This window comes from Primulina tabacum, unplaced genomic scaffold (genome assembly GCF_025594145.1).
Source record: "Primulina tabacum isolate GXHZ01 unplaced genomic scaffold, ASM2559414v2 Contig104, whole genome shotgun sequence".
In the NCBI taxonomy this organism is placed as follows: Eukaryota; Viridiplantae; Streptophyta; class Magnoliopsida; order Lamiales; family Gesneriaceae; genus Primulina; species Primulina tabacum.
Genome location: NW_027459727.1, coordinates 38,859 through 58,733, shown reverse-complemented (window position 1 = coordinate 58,733; position 19,875 = coordinate 38,859). Strand labels below are relative to the sequence as shown.

General features: G+C 34.3%; 3 protein-coding genes across 4 annotated transcripts; all 3 read right to left on the bottom strand.

The window, feature by feature from the left end:
- Nucleotides 1–4,489: 4,489 nt before the first annotated feature.
- Nucleotides 4,490–5,884, bottom strand: LOC142534080 (uncharacterized). The gene is made up of 2 exons (XM_075640985.1): nucleotides 5,672–5,884; nucleotides 4,490–4,885 (listed from the first exon to the last, which is right to left on the bottom strand). Exons 1-2 carry the CDS (start codon nucleotides 5,748–5,750, stop codon nucleotides 4,668–4,670), a joined length of 297 nt encoding a protein of 98 aa, XP_075497100.1. The 5' UTR covers nucleotides 5,751–5,884; the 3' UTR covers nucleotides 4,490–4,667.
- A 1,437-nt stretch (nucleotides 5,885–7,321) lies between these two features.
- Nucleotides 7,322–10,729, bottom strand: LOC142534045 (uncharacterized). Its single transcript, XM_075640948.1, has 5 exons — nucleotides 9,915–10,729; nucleotides 9,011–9,466; nucleotides 8,204–8,581; nucleotides 8,051–8,118; nucleotides 7,322–7,692 (listed from the first exon to the last, which is right to left on the bottom strand). The coding sequence occupies exons 1-5, from the start codon at nucleotides 10,542–10,544 to the stop codon at nucleotides 7,473–7,475; spliced, it is 1,752 nt and encodes a 583-aa protein (XP_075497063.1). The 5' UTR covers nucleotides 10,545–10,729; the 3' UTR covers nucleotides 7,322–7,472.
- Nucleotides 10,730–11,364: 635 nt separating this feature from the next.
- On the bottom strand, nucleotides 11,365–18,461 carry LOC142534058 (ran-binding protein M homolog). 2 transcript variants are annotated; one of them, XM_075640968.1, is made up of 10 exons: nucleotides 17,948–18,461; nucleotides 17,516–17,662; nucleotides 17,226–17,312; nucleotides 17,008–17,054; nucleotides 16,413–16,487; nucleotides 15,375–15,544; nucleotides 14,488–14,556; nucleotides 13,854–13,913; nucleotides 12,358–12,444; nucleotides 11,365–11,865 (listed from the first exon to the last, which is right to left on the bottom strand). In XM_075640968.1, the coding sequence occupies exons 1-10, from the start codon at nucleotides 18,331–18,333 to the stop codon at nucleotides 11,593–11,595; spliced, it is 1,401 nt and encodes a 466-aa protein (XP_075497083.1). In that variant the 5' UTR covers nucleotides 18,334–18,461; the 3' UTR covers nucleotides 11,365–11,592. The 2 variants fall into 2 exon arrangements, with proteins under 2 accessions (XP_075497083.1, XP_075497084.1); XM_075640969.1 differs by having other exon boundaries at nucleotides 15,375–15,537; nucleotides 16,412–16,487; nucleotides 17,948–18,460.
- Nucleotides 18,462–19,875: the final 1,414 nt, after the last annotated feature.

Below are 19,875 nucleotides of genomic sequence, written 5' to 3'. Positions count from 1 at the left end.
TCTTGTTCATAAACTCGTTGTCAACCGTTCCCTCTTTCCAAGACACCTTCTTTTTAGGGCATTTCAATTTCAACACCAGAACCGAAGGATGTTCCTGATGATTTGAGGACGACAGTGGGTCTAGGGTTATGGTCGTGGTGGCTGTGGCGGTGGCCATGTTTGTGCACTATTTTTGTTTGATCTTCGACGTTCGTGCCGCATACAATATGGAATCATTCTGTTCAAGTCATGACGCAAATAAATAAACTTAAATTAATAAAGAGTATACTTTTGTGACGAATATTTTTATAGAATAAATTGAATCGTAATATTTTTTATATGAATGGAATTCTATTCATAAAATCAAAATTAATTTTTATGATAAGATGAGTTGTTAATATTATTCTCTATTAAAAAATTAATCGGAGATAGATTTTTAGAATTTTTTATACTCAAGTGTGATGCGTATATATAATAATTTACTTAGCCATTATATATACTAGTATACCGACGCATGCGTTGTGTGTTTGTATAATGTTTTTTGTAATTCATTTTATTTATATTTTAATGATGATCAAAATATAATTATAAGAAATAATGAGGGACTACATTGTAATTTTGATATATAAATTAAAAATAAATTGAAAAATAAAAGAATAAAAAAATGATCTCAATAAGAATTGATCATATAACCTAAACTCTAATAAATAATAACTTTATCCTTTGAACTACGTATAACTTGCATTAAAACTTTAACATTTTATTAATATATATAATTAATAAAACAGACCATGATACCAAAGTTAGTTACTCTAAATGTCTCAAACTTAATAAAATAGTGTATATATATATATATATATATATATATATATATATATATATAAAGAAAGGTTTTTTGCGTTAAAAATACTAACCATGAGGTTTTTTTAAATTGAGAAGTTTTCAAACGTAGAATTGACGTGGTTGAAATTATTATAATTTATACGTGGTGTTGAAGAGTATAGTAAAAAGGGAAGAAATTTTGGTGTCCTCTTCAAATAGTTTTTCTAACTTATTCACACTTAATAATATAATAATATAGTATAGATGTAGTTATGAAGATATTGACATTTTGCACTGGTGAGACCTTTTCAATTTCAAATGTGTCGCTTTACATGTTGATACGTAAATATATCAAATCGAAGTGATTAATTGAATATCAGTAAAAAATTAATATTTAAATTCGACTCGAATTAAGTATTCCCCTACATTCCAAGCTACCATTCAGAGAAACGGCACAGACATGACGAAAACCAGCAGCAAGAAAGCTAAAAACTCCCATAGGAACACGATCAGTGACATTAGTATCATTTCCTATACATAGGACTAGTCTTGAGCTTGACAAACCTCATACAAAATCATCCCCAACAGCAAGATTTAAAGTTAAAGCGGAATAATTGTAATTGAAATCTTGCCATTGCCAACATTGAAGATCATTTGAACCATCGAGCAAACCACAAACTTTGGAGTTCCCAGAGTCCAAATTTGTCAAAACCGGACCCTTATAAATCTTTTTACTCGTCAAGCTGCTCCCTATATATGAAAATCTCCAGCAGAACATGATTGAGGCGGACGAAAAGTAGAATGAACTTAGAGCTAAAAGAAAACCATTTCTGCCGACAACCCCAGACACCGATCTCAAGGCAGGATCGACTACAATTTGAACCCCCTTAGGAGAACTGGTGCAGTTAATGAAAGAAGCTCATTCTTGGCTATGATTAACATTGTGTGCTATTGCACATATTAATGTTTGGTTCCCAGTTTAAGATATTGCAATAATGGAAAGCGAGTAAATTAGTGGCAGAAAGAAACCAAAAAGAAGGGACAGAAAGAGGGAATAATAGAACCAAAATTTTAATGCAAGAATTGCCATAGAAATTATTTGGAAGAAAGTTTTCTCATGGTGGTGCTGAAGAATGGAGGTGAAAGGGTCTTGAAAAGTTGGTAGTTCTTGATTTTTATTATGGCGCGTTCTTATTTACGAAGAATGCGATGAAATATCAAAGAAAACGAAGTCACGCGTTCGAGGTTGTAAAATCAAGTCCAAAATATGACCTTTTTTTTTTTATTTGAATGCAATAGACTCTGCCCCAAGCCACAAGTAATTTAATCTTTGAGCATCTTGGACTAGAATTTTTCGTGTTGATGCAGTGAAATTTGACATCTTTGTACGCATGTATAAAGTACCGGGAATCATATGTGATCGTACGTATAATTGAAATGCATGTTTTTGAGTAGGTACCAAGTTCTAAATTGTAGGAAAACGGTGAGACTAGGAGCTACATTTTTTGTGTGTGCCGTTTTTTTTACTCGATCAAAATTTTGATGTCTAAAACAAAAACATAATATTTGTAATCAAATTTAACCAGTTTTGTAAACGAGAGCCCAAAATTTATCAATCAATCTCAACATTTTTTGTCAATTAGATGAGATCAAACAGTAATCTCTTCACATTTTCATTCAAAACTCGAATACAAACACGGTCGGACTGTCCAGATAGAAGGTGAGCATTGGAATCTGCCGCATTACCACCTCATACGCAAAAGAAAGTTCAATCTAGTACATGCCTACATGGTTTCCGTGGATATAAATTTTGATATTTAATATATACCAGCTTATGCATGTTGAATCAAATTCTTGAATCTACTGCAGAACGTACATGTTACACGAACTGCATTATTCAATGGATGCAATAAGTATCAAATCCCAGCACGATCATGGAGCCGACTCTTCAACACATATTCATTCCATGTGTCAACAACTCGTGTAAATAGTTTTTTTTTTTTTTTGGTCGCAATTCTTCGATATATACTGGATAAATTTCGGGCTAATACAGTAATCTGCAAATCATGTGTAATTATGCTAATCAAGTAAGCCGCACGCCCAAGAAGATAATGGTATGAGAAAACGATTCATGATAATTTGTCCAGCACTCACATATTTCACCAACTCGAACATCCTTTGAGTCGTATAAATTTCAAATATTTATGGATTATAAAATTTATGCACCAAGGCTCGTACCCTTTCATGTTTCTTTCAAGAAGTCAGAAGATTAATCTTCATGTGCTTGTTATGGGGGTGGCTTTAGTATATTACGAAGCCTAGGGACAGAGACCCCGAGAATAGGTAGTAAATAATTCAGATCTTCGTATATCTTATCTTGGGTGATCTGATATGGGCTGCACGAACTCCTAGCTTGCTAGCTAATTCACGCAGTTGGTGCAAAATGAATGCAGAAGGAAAATGCATGCATGCAATTATGGCAAAATTATTACTGAACCAAATCATATTCAGTGACACCATGTGCCAATCACGCAAACAATCATACACAAACGCGTGTGTCTGCGTGACCTTAACTATAAATATAGGTACTTCCGAATCCCTTCCTTGTAGTTGGGACATCCATGTTTGCTATCCATATTCTCCCATCCTTTTATTTCATATATATATTTGATCATCCACCAATAATGCCGAAGGAATTAGTAACTGGTGATGAAGTCCGCAGGAAGATCGCTCCAAAGGGGCATTTTGTGGTTTATGTGGGCAGTGAAATGGCAAGATTTGAGGTCCCTACGTTTTTCTTGAAAACTCCTATGTTTCAGAGACTTCTTGATAGAGCTGCGGAAGAGTACGGGTTTGGCAATAGTGGTAGAATCATTCTTCCTTGCGATGAACCTACTTTCCGAAGGCTCGCTTCAATTTTATCAAACATAAAATGCTAGCTATGAAGTACTTCTCCATGTACAAAATAGTCGGTGTGGTGCCGGGAATGTAATTGAAACGGAGGCAAGCATGTGATAATATCAAACATTTCGGTGAAGCATAACTTGCACATTATATTCAAAAAACCTATTCATGATAAATTTCATTGTTTTACTTAGAGGTGATTGTCTTCTCCATGCTCTACACCACGACACTATAGGCACATAGGCAACAAAGATGAGGAGGCCAAATGAAGGACAACTGTTAGAGCAACATGCTTGTATTTTCGTTGAATCCACAAGAAACAAATAGAAAATAAACGGACGACATTCCCATATGCATGATTCATGTATGTCCTTAACTGGTGAAACATAGCAATTCTTTGAGCCTTTACAATAAGTTAATAACTTGCAGAGTTACACCGCAAATGAAATAGCTGTTAACCAAGTGATGAACATGTAATTTCTGTACAGTTAGCTATTTCTATTTAGCTACATGTATAAATGGAGTTCAACTCGGTTCAGTACAATTAATTATCTGTGCAACTTCATGATTTCACGAGTATTTCAAAGAACTTGGCTGAAGTCTTATAAGAAATGATACACCTTTGCACTCACAAAGATGACACCCATCAAGTGTGTACTATTCTTAATACAACTACCGTTAAGGACTTCGGATTCATTTTTTAGAAAGAAATAAAAATAAGACTGGTAATGTTTGTTTGCACTTCACGGATGGAAAACACCCCCTAAGAATGAATACAAACATATACAGATCCAAGAAATTTTATTGATAAAACAGAAAAAAATTACTATTTTCAGACTTACAAAGATGATAAACAGCAGGCAGCAAAGTGAAATCAGAAAACCGAGCAATTCAATGAAATGGTAACTCATGCCTTCTGAACGTATCTGTTATTGCAGGAAAGGAAAATTTAAAAGAAAATTTTAGGCTGATGCAGTCTTCCTCTGCTGAAATATGACAGCATAAATTGGGACACCAACGCCAATACTAAATGCTGTAAGTACCCCAAGAGTCATTGTCAGTTTCTGATTTTTCATCCTGTCCAAGTTGTACATATGCTTTGCGTGAAGGTAGAATGGCTCGTCATGACCATGTCCTCCTCCCATTTTCTTTACCCCAGTTGAGTGAATGCCCCTGTTAACTGTCAGAGTACAACAAACGACACAACTCCACGAGTCAAATATAGCTAAAAGCAGCATCCTTTGGTGCTCTAGTGGAATGTACCCAGAAGAGCAATCAGCTCGATATGATGCTGGAGCAAGTAGCTAAAAGGGAACTTGTAAATAAATCATGATTGGGTAATGGCCACGTTTCAATGGAAGTGAGAGGAGGAAGGCAGGTCGTATTGGAAGTTAGTTAGTAGTAATATAAGTGGTCATGCAGCTCACAGGGGGATAAAAAGTACTATATAGGTGATGAAATTTAATTTTGGTATAAATTGTTGAATCCAATTGATAAATGGAAGGAGATATCCGTACTCCGTAGTAATTAGTGAATTAGTTGATAAAAAGCGAAATCTGTTGGGCAAGAAAACAACTTATAGAGTAAATTCAAGATTTACACGGACATTGATGGACAATAGGATCTAATAAGACTTTTCATCGGCGATATATCAACTTCTGAAGATGGTTTGTGCACACTATAATGTCATCCGATACAGCAAAATTTAGGTCTTTGAAATTATATATCTACAAAATTTAACCATTGAAATATGAACATACTCATGACCTATACCGAAATTCACCACCAATGGGCAGGATAAAATTAATCTAGACGCTGAAACAACAGATCAGAAAAAATAAGATAAAGAACCCATAAAAAGATCGGAGCAAACAATGAATCAATCATAAAGAACTGATTTTTTTCACGGTATATTGAATAAACAACAAATACGATGCGGAAAAGCGTAAAGAGCCAAGGCGGAAACCTGATTTAGCGAGAAATGGTTGTGTGGAAGAACATAGCAGCTTGGATGCACACGATTTCAATCCGTTGTTCATTGCCATTCCTCACTTAAATCAAAAATTTCAACGCAAAATCAAAACAAGAGAATCTGCTTCTGATTTGTGTCTTCAATTTCCTGCGAGGCAGAATCGAAGAAGGAAATGGTACGGGAAAAGGGTAATTGGTGCTCGGCGTGTGAACAACTATTTTGGGCTTCATGTGTTGGGCTAATATATGGGCCGACACCCAAAACCATTTTTAAAAAGAAAGCCCAACTATTAATAAAAATTGGCTTGACTTTCATATTTGAATTTTCCTTCGACTGAGAAAAAGATGATTTTTTAAGAGGCAATGAAAGAAGTTTTCAGATTAATTTTCTTCAATATCTATTTGGAGATGGCTAATTTATTATTGTTTGATCAAATTTTCATCAACAATCTCTAAATTTTTGATTCGCTAAGAAAAACAAGATAGAAGAAGTTTAATATATATAAAACAGTCCAAATAAAAGGGAAAAGTACTCTTTGATATCGTATTTTGCATATTTTTTTAATTTAGTCATGTTATGATATTATCAGTTATGAGTCAATTTCCAACCTTAGGGATAGTAACTTGTTTTTTTTTTTTTTCTATTTCGGTCTTTTTTTGTCCGGATATGTTGAAGGTAGAAAATTAATCTGTGGATCTTGATTTTTGGTAGAAAATTAGTGTGTAGTTTTTTTAAAAAATTCAACATAAGCAAATGAAATGGGGAAAAAAACTCAAAAAATGCAGATTTCAAGCTTTGGTTACTTGATGTAGATATTTTTATTTTTAAGATCACGTGGACTTTTTTTTTTTTTAATTTCATTTGCTTAGGTGGATTGTTCTTTTTTAAAAAAAAAAAGTCACATGTGCTATGTTCCCACTAAAATCTACCGTGGTCAATTTCAATTTTGGGCAAAAAATTTACCGATATCGGGAAAAAATGTAAATTAATATATTAAGAACGCAAATTGATTAATAACATGACAAAAATTGATAAAAATGCAAATTACGAGATTAAAAATTAAATTTTATGCTAATTAAAATCAATAAAATGAAATAAGATAGTCAATTAGAGTAGGAACGATAAAAATATAGACAAAAACTTGTGTGAGACGGTGTCACGGGTCGTATTTTGTGAAAATATCTTTTATTTGAGTCATCTATGAAAAATTATTACTTTTTATTGTGAATATCAGTAGTGTTAAAGATACAAGATAACTCCTCAAGAGAATATTAGTCTTATAACATGGACAGACAGACAGTTACGTGGAACTAATTTTCTAGTATAACACAATAAATATAAAAAAAAAAACTGAAGTATAAGAATATATTCTCTCAAGAACAATTAAAACATTGACCCATTGTGGTAAACAGGTAAAGGCAGTCATGAAGCTTTGAATTTTGAAATCGTACTACATAAATTGTATCGATGACACTTATTATTAATATTATTTTGGATAGGCATTAATGACATAATGAAATAATCAATTGTATAATTATTATTACTTCTTAGTCAATATTTTTTTAAAAATTAAAAAGAAGAATGGAAGATCATACAGAACCATGGGCATTTCATGTTCATTGGAACCACACCATATCTTCCAAATTTGACAGACATTGAAAAGCTAATTAATTTCACAAGGAACCACAATTCACATTATATTACAGCCGTCTTTGCACACTAAATCTAGTGGTTAAATAACAAGCTAGCTAGCTTACAGATTTTTACATGCACAGATCCGACTAAAGAGTTAACATCACTGAGGAGAAAACGGGGTGGTGGGGGATCGTCTAAAATCCAAAGACTTGAGGGCTGAACTTGGGAAAGGCTGTGTGCCAGGCATCCACAAATTTCCATTGTGTGGCAGCAACACTTGAGGATGATTGCTCTTTGTGGCATCTTCACCAGTATTTGAAGCAGAAATTTCTTTGTTTACCTTCACAAATTCGAAAAATTCTGCAACTTGGCGGGCATACCTGCACCAGCAACAATATTGCAAGTAACAAAATGAGAAGTGATCGAATCAAAATATCATCAGATGCTGTCTGGGGAAATATTTAATGAAGCAACGATACTAGCATTCTTGGTGATGATATCCTCGCGTGCAGCCAACTTTTACCGAAATCAAAGTCATCTTCATGCCTAAGTATGTCCCAAGAATATGGAAATAGAGATGATGATCATACAAGATAATTATGGTAGGCGGATTAAAATAAAGATTAGACCCTCGAATTAAAAGCAAAGAGCAACTTTGAGGGTTGAGACAGCATCAATTAAAAACATCCTGAAACAAATATCCAAAGTACGCATAAAAGAACAGGGAAGATAACATACTCCTCCTTTGCTTCTGTGTCTCTGCTAAAATCAATGTCTGGCTCGCAGTCAAGAACCAAGGCAGGAACCTACTCATCACCAATCAAAAGTAAGTTCAAAATTCAATGCAACAATTATTTGTAGAATAAAGTCAAAATCAAGCATAGACTATACCTTTTGGATGCTTGAGTGCAAATGATCGCCATCCAAATAAAACACGCGATCCCTTATCTTGGGATGTAAGCTCCAGTCTATGCAGTTGGTTACCTTACTCACAGACAGCACTCCGTGATTTCCACTTTGGAAGGGGAAAAGCCAGCTTTCATGCTTTTCATGCAAGTCTTGTAAATATTTTAGAGACACTCCACCTTCCTCTTCTCTCTTTCGCAGCATCATACGCTTGTGGCAAGTATCAGGGCTTGCACGCAGATAAATAAAACCATCAGGGATAAGACCAGGCAAACTTGAAACAACGGGATCGAACCACGAGTCGTAAATGCTGATCTCCATCTCATTCATCCACTTTGCCTCGTGCACGGCTCTCACAAAGACCTTCAAAACAAAATACAATATCAGCAAGGCTAAAATAACCCAACAAAAACACTGTTGCTTCACTAGAAAGCAGAGACTTGAGTTCAGAGAACGTGCAGAACTCTTGGGACATGGATTCAGTGGATGACACGATTATTTTGAGTGGCCAATTACCCCAAATAACTGATGCACGTTATGGTTGATCAAAATTTTCCTGGCTGCTTCTAATATTTGATTGTCAAAACAAACTGCCATTTTTCATGGAAATATCCCACCATACCAAAATATATTAAGCATTGATATTATCCCAAAAATATACACTGGGAAAAAAGTAAAAAAATCGCAGGGAAAAAAAGCAGCATAACTAGAGATAGACCAAAGGAAAAGAAAAGCATTTCTTCATGTTCAATAAGATAATGAAAGCAGGATTAATAAAAGGTAGACGCTTACCATTCTATCACTGAAGACACTTCTCTCCATCAGTCTGAGTGGTTTGATACCACCAGATGACTCTCTTTCCTGCATAACTCTTGTCACAAACACATAGTTTTGGAAGGTATAGGCATATCTCTCTGGCTCAGCATAAAATGCATCTAAAATATTGAAGTGGTCCGGACCAACATTTTGCCACTTGTCAATGGGTTCGGGAACAATCTCCACAAGATCTCTTAGCTCTAGTGTTTCATTGGCTATTCTTTGCAAAAACGTGGTCTTTCCAACACTGATATTTCCTTCCACGCAAAAAGTGATGCGCTTCTTTTGGACCAGCTTCAAATCATTCTCCTTCAGCTCTTCGTCCACACTCTCCTTGATAAACGTAGTTATACTCTCAGCATGGTGTTTGTGTATGATTCCAACAGAACTCTGTAAGAACTCCACCATTTTCTGACTGGATTTTCCAAAGAACTGCAACAAAAATATGCATTATGTCGTCAAAGCAATCTAAGAAAAACATCTTTACTCGTATATTTACTACAATCCCCACACACTTGTTAAAAAATTTTGAAAGTTGGTAAACATTCTCCAACAGCCTAAAATGATATTCCTCCTTTACAAAATACTTTGTACCAAGCCAGCTAAAGAACTTACTTTTTTTTCCCGTTTAACTTTGTGTTTAACTTCGATTCATTTTAAAAAATCAAAATCAGGTCACCAATCGTAAGGAAATGCCGCCAATAACCGCAAGCTTCCGTCTTTCCATTACTTCCATTTCACCAACAGTGGAAGGCCACTAAAACAAATCCAACTCCTCACATAGAATTTAATTACAGATTCACAAAATCCAAATCTACAACACAGGGATAAACAAAATAACTAAACCTCTTGAACATAAATACTAATGTTAATTATGTACCTTCTCTTTGTAAAGCTGTTTGAGCTCAGCAACACCTTCAAAACCTTTATCGACCAGCTTCCTCAAATTTCTTGGTCCTACTCCTGGAATCTTCAACAAATCAGGGCTCGACAACAACACCACTCCATCACCACCACTAATCCCGCCTCGCCTCCGCAGCACCCGTCTCTCCTCAGCCGCCACTTTCACATTTTCTACATCATTCCCGCCATCCGGGGATAACTCACCTCCATTACCCGAATTTTCGGCAAGCGTAGTAAACCCCGCCCTCAGTCTGCACCCAACAGTACAACCATAAGCGTTCTTCTCCAAAACAACCCAAGCCCTCGAAGGCACCAAATTGCAACCATAAAGAAAGCTCCAGCAGTTGTCAGCCCATAAACCGGAGGCGGAAATTCTCATAACCCTGAGGCTCTGAGTTGTCGAGGTGGAAAAGGGGCTTCTCTGAAAATGGGTGTGTTGATGAGGGTGACGGAGAGCGGAAGCGGAGGACGACATTTTTGGGACCAAATTGGAGGCACCGCTGAAAAACCCAGAAGAGAAAAAGCAAGAAGCATGAAAGGGCAGAGTGTTAACGGATAAAATAGGGGGGCCAGGGGCACAGGGAGTTCTGCTCAGCAACTTCTGCATCGCTGCGGCGCATCTCACACCCACAAATCCAAACAATATATCTGAGTTAGCTTATATGTAGGAAAACAAAGGTTTTGAGACGCCAAAGGGTTTTTGGGGAGTGGAGAAAGCAGCGGTCTTTAGGGTTTGGACTAAATGAATGGAGACAACACGAATTCTTGCCACAGCTTACAGGCGGCATCGATAGACATACATATCCTATACTTTATTTATTGATTAAATATAATCATTTTTTATAACACACGTGCATATAACATAATATATGAATATTTAAATTTTGATTTAGTTATAATATTTATATAATTAAATATGATATGAGATTTAATAATATTAATTATAAAATATGAAATTTTAAACAATAATAAAAATATAAATAAATATAATTCAATCAATCAAATTCAAAAAAAAATTATATACATGTTAGAACCAACTATCTTTTTAATTTGAAACAAACTTACCAAAAGTTAATATATAATTGTGTTAATAACATAACATAAAATTCAACAATTATCAATCCATCCGATCCTGAACTCCGCAGCAGAAGACAGCTAGGTTACACCACATCGCATCACTTTTTTTATTATTATTATTGTTTATTTGAGACGCACCCAAAGAAGACATGTCGTGAACACAACACAATGGAACACATCATTACCTATAGATGAAAATAGTGTACAAATACAAAATATTTTCCTCTGCCAAGAGAACTAAAATAAAAATGATTCAAATTCCGATAACAATCCACGTTATGCACTACGATCTAAATAAAATTGCACAGATCTCTTAACGTAAAATGAGAAGTAGATTAACAAATGAGAAGTAGATTAACACCATTCATTTTGCTATTCTGGGATGTGAACATAATAAATAAACAACAAAATGAAAACAATTCCATGAGAAATAAAAACACTATTGCAAATGAGGAGAGTTAAAAGGTTTCCAGTTGTGTCAGTCCATCTACAATGGTTTTATAATGGGCTGCGGAATTCTGAAAGATTTGACTGAACTTATATATCTATTTACACTTGAGTCGTCATAGTATGTTGAATCACTTCTTACCACTCTCAAGAATTCTGTGCAGATGGAAACCCTCGCCTTGATCTCCATTCAAGGACCTTTTCTCTAAGAAGCAAGCTGTAAGCTGTCTTATTAGCATCTCAAGAGATGAAAGCATGTTAAGTCTAGAGTTTTTCGTGTTTGGATTAGTTGACAAAATCATGGCGTTGACTGCATCAGCCACCAGCTCCCGTTGAGAATCACGAAGAAGATATCCAACAGAGGATTTGTGTGGTTGTTCATAAGCTAGCAATGCTGCACAATCCTGGCAGGAGAAGAAACACATAGCTAAAGTCATAAAACAAACAGTGGTTCAAAATCCATCCTCGTGCCAAAACAGAAGGCAAAAGGGATTTGTAACATGGACAACCAACACAACACAGTCAACCGGACAAGTAAGCCATATCCTATGTAGCAATTTTCCTGCATCTTTTCTCACAAAAAATGCTCTAGGGGTTCTGTCCAGCCGATGTCAACATCATATGGCCACCAAAGCCAACTCCACATCCTAGAGGTAAAAATCTAGGTATGCACCAAATAACACTCGCGAGGAGAAAAGCCAATAAGCGAACTTCTCAAATTGGTCTCAACAAAGATAGCTTGTATAAAATTGTTTGCTACAATGGATCCTTAGGAAACACACAAGCTAACAGTCAATAGGTTCATGTAAGCAGTTTATGAAGAACATACGGCCACAAACATTAGTAACTGCGCGTGTCAGAGATTAAAGTAAAACATCAAGTCTTCTTCACTCTACCTTAACTAAGTCATCAAAATCTGATGAAATCTTGAACTTATGAAACTCCCTTCTGCCATAAAGAATAGCTTCCTCTAGCTTTCCACCCTGACACAAATTCAGAAAAATAAAAAATCAGAATTTCTGGGGAAAATTGTCACTCTTATATACGAGGCTAAATTCTCCCTTTTCCAAAAAGGAGAAGAATAAACTGCATATTCAAACATAATTATTCAAATAATTCTAGATTAAAAAACTCTTAATATAAAGCATTGAGTTGGACTATGAAATAAAAAATGAAGAATTAAATTTTAGGCTAATCATATTTAACTGACCACTTAAATATTAATTCCTAATTTCTTTAATGACATCCTTTTTTAAAGTATAAATTCATTTTTCTTCGTAAAATAATGGATGCACGCTGACTTTAAAAGAGGAAAAGAGCAGATACAAAAATAATACCAAAATAATACCAAAACGGTCCTGCCCCAAAATCAGAGTTTTAAATAGCGCACTATAGCGCATTATGGAGAGCGAGAGCCACATAGCGCCATAAATTGGCAGATTTAAGCCAAAAAATAAATTTCAGAGCTGATTTCAGACTTCCAAGCGAATAACTCGGTGTCCAAGTGTTCAGAGCCGATTTCAGAGGCGAAGTTGGAACCCTAGATCTGATTTGGCTCTTTAGATTGACTTATTTTGGCATGTAAAGATGAATTATTATGGTTTTATGGCTAATTATCTCACTTATTTACTTATAAAAGTTTCTATATTTTTAAATTAAATAAATTAGCTAATTGATGTGCACGAGTGAATAGCTTACACTATGTGCTATTTACGCTGTGCTATGACAGGAAAAAACGCTACGGGCCAACACTGCTATGCTTTTTTAAAAACTGCACAATAAAATAGGAAAAATATATAAGATAGCATTTGGATAAATAAAACAGGAAAAAAATACAAGATAACATTTGGATGGAAGGATTTGATTTATAGGAAGAGATTTGATTTGAAGGGGATTCGAAGAACGAATTTCAAATATACTCAAGAAAAGTATCATTTGAAACCTATCACAAATACTATAAAAAAATGCTTAACTTTATATATAGTGGATTTTAAAATTACTGATTTAGTCCATCTAAACAATCAAAAAAATGGAAATAATGGATTTGATTTCAAGTCATTCCAAACACAACCTAAAGGAAAAGATACACAATATAAGGTTATGGCAGCTCTATTCTTTTATCCTGGTTAAGCTTCATCATTAGTCTTGCAATTGATTAGTGATCCACTTCAGACTGATTATAGGATACTCCAGAAAAGCACTGACATATAAGCATACTGACAAGTTTCTACATCAAATATGGGCAAGGTGTGGTAAAAACCAAATCATCACTTTTTAGCATCAAAATCTTAAGTGCAGACAATCCCACGTGGAAAGAAAAGGGTGAATAACGTAGACCCATGAGTCCATGACATGCCTAAGCTAGGTTAGAGTATTACGAAAAAAAAATTACCCGAACTAGCTCAACAAATTTTTGACAATGCAGCAAAAAGCAAATAATCGATGCATCATCCTGCAGAGAACAACAGAATCATTAAGAATAGTCAAAAAGATATTGCCATAACAGCAAACTAAAACTAAGTATTGACAATCGGAAGATAAAACTTGAATGAAAAGGAAGATAATGTGAGAACAAGGAGCAATAGCAAAGATAAATCATGACAATCAGTTTAAAAAAACAAGGACGCAAATAAATACTCTCGGAGATGGTCTTGTGTAGATAAAACCAGAAGATCCTAGAATACTCATATGGTGCATCTATCACCATTCACCAACTACTCAAACTAAAACTCGACCTCTTCACAAAAGATCAACAATTAGTTCTTTTATCTTTGAACCATTGATATTGCCAAGCGTACCAATTCCAAATTTCAGGTGGAGTCAATCTGTTTTTATGAGATACACATCAGGCCAAAAGAATAATAACAGAAAATTTTCAGCTAAGGATGAGGGGTGTCTCGAGAGAGTAAAGGTGAAAAAAGTAGAGAACGGTTCTCAATAAGATTCATAAGAAGCTACAGATATAATAATATTAATAAAAATGCCATGTCATTAAGTTGACAAAGAAAAGGCTCGAGCCAAGCTACCTGAATAATTTGAGGATACCACTCCTGAATTTTTGCAAATGCATCATCAACCCGGCCACACCTTATTAGCTACATGAACGAGAGGAGGATACTATCAATTGCTATCCGTGTGCAAAAGTTGCAAATCAAATATGATAAATAAACCCATGGGAAAACAAAACTTTCATCTCTCTCCAAGAGGCAATTAGTCAAAAAATTGTGGCTGATCCAGTCGAACCTGCCTATAGCCACCACTTTTTCGTGAATTTTCTCCAATATATTAGGAGTAGACAAATGACAACCCATCTTGAACTCTCACGCATGATAGCTAAATTAGTTGACGCCCAATAAGCTAAGACAAATATTGGTTGTTATGAAATTAACAATCAACTGACACCATTCCTTTTAGACTCAGTATAACGGAGCCAATTTTGATTTACATCTAGTCATAATGATACAATGAGCGTCTAAGGGCATCTACAGACCGAAGCACGTGCTATTTGTAGCGCAAGGCCATATGAACCAGGCAGTACGACAAACTATAAAGAATCAATGCCCATGACTTCACGAACTAACATACAATGATTGAATGAATGTCCAATGAACAGTGAAAGAGCATTTGTGTTGTGCACGTACCAATGAAACCTAACATGCTCCAGTTATATTCTGTTAAGTTGCTTATTAAATCCACAAGAGGAAAAACTAAATTTCATTAGGAACTGCATATAACTCAAAAACTATTTTCAACCCTTGCAAAAAGGTAGAAGAAAAAAAGTAAAATGACGCTAAGCATTTTTCAACTTCAATAGTGCAGAAGACAGTCCCTGCTGAAATCTTAAGAAAATATAAACTAAATTGTGACTTCAATGAACGAGTTTCAGTGAACAGTTATATTATTTGGCATGAACCTGACGAAGAGTCCTCCTTTGATTCAGAGCATACACAGAATCTTCTTCACCACAGCCAATTTCTGATACTAAAGAAATTGGAGGAACCGTACTTTTACTAGCCATGTCGAATAGCTTAAGTGTTTCTTCATACCCATAGTGTTGTAAATAGGACCGAACTATTCTGAAACAAAATACAAATGAAATTTGTCAAAGAATTTGGTGGCGTTTTGTTTTGCTTAACCTACTCAACTCAAAAGTTTCGAGAAAAATGTAAAAAAATGGTTTTGAAATGGTATTTGGACTTAAATTATGGAAATTGATGCGATATGTGAAAAGAGATATGGTGTGATGAATACATGGAAACGAATAGTTTTATGATAAGTAGAAGCAACGGCGGAGCCAGGAATTTCGAACTATCCGGCTAAGATTGGATACTCTATAATCTTTTAATTTCTAAAATTGAACCACCTGGGCTAATGTAAAATTAATACAGAATTATCCAAAATTCACATATAAAATTTTTTAAAAAAATGGGGTCACCCGGGCCAATGAAAGTGGCTACGCCACTTGGTAGAAGAAAATAGAAAAAGAAGAAAATGTGTGACATTATGTTGCAAATAGCTGATTTGAAATATGACATGATGAGAACTTCAGTAGAGTAAAAAAACTTGAGACCTTTGAAATTTGAAGCCAGATACTGGTTGGGCTCTAGAGTTGAACTCCTAAAGCCCAGCCAAACAGAGCATTTATGTTTTGACCCGATTCTTTACGAATGATAACACCAATACCCAACAAGCCAATAATACCAGTATGCTCTTTGTATGTTTGAAAAAGCCACTCACTACATGACTAAGAATTTAAAAGTTAATTATTGCCAATGACTGAGTCTTATAGGATTGTGACTCAATGGAGAGAGCGTGGTGAAAAGAAAAAATTAGAATCTTGTATGCATAATTAAGCGGAAACCATTTGCGAGACCTCAAAATGAGAATTAATACTCAAAAAAACCAACTGTAAATTTTGAAACGATTTGTGAATAGTTGTTTCTTACTTACCCATAACCAGCATCCTGCGGCACTGAGATTTTGTCAATATCTATCTGCTGCCTTGATTTATGGTCTGCTTCATATGTCCTGTTTGGTTTGACAAATACAAGAGACCATAAGGAAATGTAGCATTTGAATCACTCGAAATGTATTAACGTGCAAATTGGCATTTTATAAAAAGTTTATGCCCTAACTTACAGCACATGATGAATAAGGATTATGCAAGCAGATTTGTAATTGAAATAAAACGATCTATGAAAATTCTTTCATTGAGAAAACACAGAGGCTGTAGGTTAATTTTTCACCTCAATTTGAGAGGCCAAACATTCACATTGGGAGTTCAGTAGATAATAATTGAATTCATATCCTGATTAATAAATACGCACTTTAAATCAAAAGTAAATAAATTTTTAGTACTACATGATGATTCTGATCCTAAAATGGGAAGGCAGTATTAGCAAATCGATGGATGCTTCACAGAAATGAGCACGTACAACATGAATTAAGTAAGTATGATTCAAGTAGATAATAAGGGAAAAGACAGTGGGCGAGTAACTAAGATGGCTCGTTGATGATTGAACAAAAGAAGATGGGTGGTAAACTTACTTTAAGATCGAAAACAAATGGATCCTTTCCAAAGTTAACAGTTATCCTGTCACAAATAGATCAACGCGCGACCTTAAGAAGTTCAATTATTAAAGGAAACTCGCTATCGCATTGACTTGGAGATCATATTAGAGCAACAAATGGAAAGAAGACGTATGTTCTTGTAGCTCACATTAAAAAAATATATGCAAATAATGTAATAATTGTCATGACGCACTCTTCACTCTGGCTGTGAACAGCAACCGTGGGAAACACCGGACCCTTGATATCTTTATAAACAGTTCCTACTATAGCTCCATTTTTCCTGTTACATAGATGATTATCAAAGAATATTCACAAGCGAACCCAAGAAATGAATAATATGACGCCCAACCCAAATAAATAAAGATATGTTTCAAAGAAACCAGTTAAAAAGAGCTAGAGAACACTTTGTTCTCAACCAACAAGCCCACTATAAAATACTAAAGCATCCAACTTCATGAGTAATCCCAAAGAATGAATTCTTACGTGAAAAAAAATTGTTGTTTAGCATAGTTTATACCACCTCCCACTGTATCACCAGTTGAGAAAGTTGGGCCAAATGTCTCTCCCTTTCCGCGTCCACGATAAATTAACCCATCATCCCCATGATATCCATAACTATTTGCTTCCCATCTGTCAGATAGAGAAGGATCAACAATTACTTTAGAATACAATAAAAAGAACTCCAACATTGTGAAACTTGAGAACTTTAACCTAAAATAGGAGAAATAGCTAAATTGTAGTCACAACTAAATATTACAATATATATTTTATACCATATGCACTGGTTTAGTTCTTAACAGGTATAGCAGTTTATTTTAATTTGAAATTATTCCACCCAAACTGGAAACGTGGCAATCACTTGGTAATGAATATCCTATAGACGCACGTACAAGAATAATAAAACAATACACATACCCAGGCTGGCGACGGAGTTTGAAAGCAGGAGGGGTAAATCCGATGGCAATTTGCCCCTTAGCACCCGCATTCTTCACTAAGATCTCAAAATAATAAACCAGCCGCTTCATTGGTGCGGCCCGATTCGCCTGCACGACTCCGACGTCGTGCCCATGTAAATTAACGCTTGCATACGATACCGAAAACTTGTCGGGCCCTACCAATGAAAACCCACCAGAGCTATTTACGGTATCTAGCGTAGTGGGAGACTCCTCACCATCCTCGTCAAATTCGTGTTTACTTTCAGGGGTTAGGGTTTGGGAAGTGTTGCGCCAAACCTGGAGGAAGTAGGATCCAGTAAAAGCGTTAGGCAATGGCATTTGATTTTGTGAAGTAGTTTCAGACATTTTATGAAGGATCGATTAAAATTGCGATCGGGAAAAATATGTGAATCTCCGACGGGGAAATCAAGGAGGTATCTTGAGGAACAGGGCAATGGCAAACAACTTTTACATTGTGATTGGATGTTTAAAATTTTGAATTTAGACCTAGAAGTAGAATTAGGTTTAAAATTAGATTTGAAAATCTATGTTTTTACAAAATTTTGGTGTGTTTGATTTAAAATTTAAAAATTATATTTAAAATTCATTTTTTTAGAAAAAAAAACAAATTTTGAATTTGAAAATTTAAAATTGACGAAAATTTGTGTGAGACGATCTTATGGACCGTATTTTGTGAGACATATCTCTTATTTGGGTCATCCATGAAAAAATATTACTTTTTCTACTAAAATATTATTTTTTATTGTGAATATTGATAAGACATCTCCTCTTTGAAATTATACTAAAATTGCTCGATGAAGTATTTCAAACTTCAACGGCACAAGTCACCGAATCTTATAAATTTCGTCATTTTACTATTTAATTAAATATCTACACATTTTAATAAATAATTTTAAATCAATTTGATGAAACCTTAATTAAATTCACATAAATAGCTTCCATTCCTTTTTTCTTTAAATCTCTCGTCGAATTTATCTCCTGTAATATCTCATCAGGGCATGCGCAATGGGGTTAACATCATTTCCACTGTGAGTGAGCATTATAATAGCCACTCACAGGATTTGGATTTTTTATTTTTATGTTTTTTTAACTTTTTTAACATTTTAATTATATTGTAATTTTAAATAAATCGTAGTTCATGTCTTGTTTAAATAATTCTTCTGTCGTGGTATTTCTTTCGAACATCTACTTTATTTGATAAAAAAATTTAAATAACAATAATATTATTTTTTAAAATCAATAAAATTATTTTATGAAAAAGTAAGATTATTTTTAAAAATTAGAAATAATGATTTGAATATTGTATAACATATTTATTTAATATTAAAAAATTTTAAGATGATTGACTGGACACTGTGACTCATAAATAATGAGTTTTAATGTTAAAATGAATGTGAGTGAAAGAAATATGTTGTTGTAATAAGTATGTGGCAATGGATCCCACGATTTTTGATGAGTTAATGAGTGTTATAACAACCCACTATTGCGGATGCACTTATCCATTACGGTTTATAAGCCACTATACCTTTGATAATCTTGGACTTTCTAACATTTTATTTTGATCCAAATTATTGTAATTGTTATTTTTTAAAAAAAATCAAAATTTATAAAATAAAAAATTATCACATTTAATAGTATATATATACAGACACACCGACATTAGATTTTTATATAACACAAGCATTCGAACTCTTGAATTTTCTAATATTTTATTTTTATCCAAATTGATGTAATTATTAATATTTTAACTAAGTCAAATTTTATAAAATAAAAAAAATATTACTAATGAATAATGACTCAATTCATCATTGAGTCACAAATTACTTATAAAAGCTCATTATTTTATATTTAAACTCTTTAGCTTTCACACAATATCTTTAAATTACT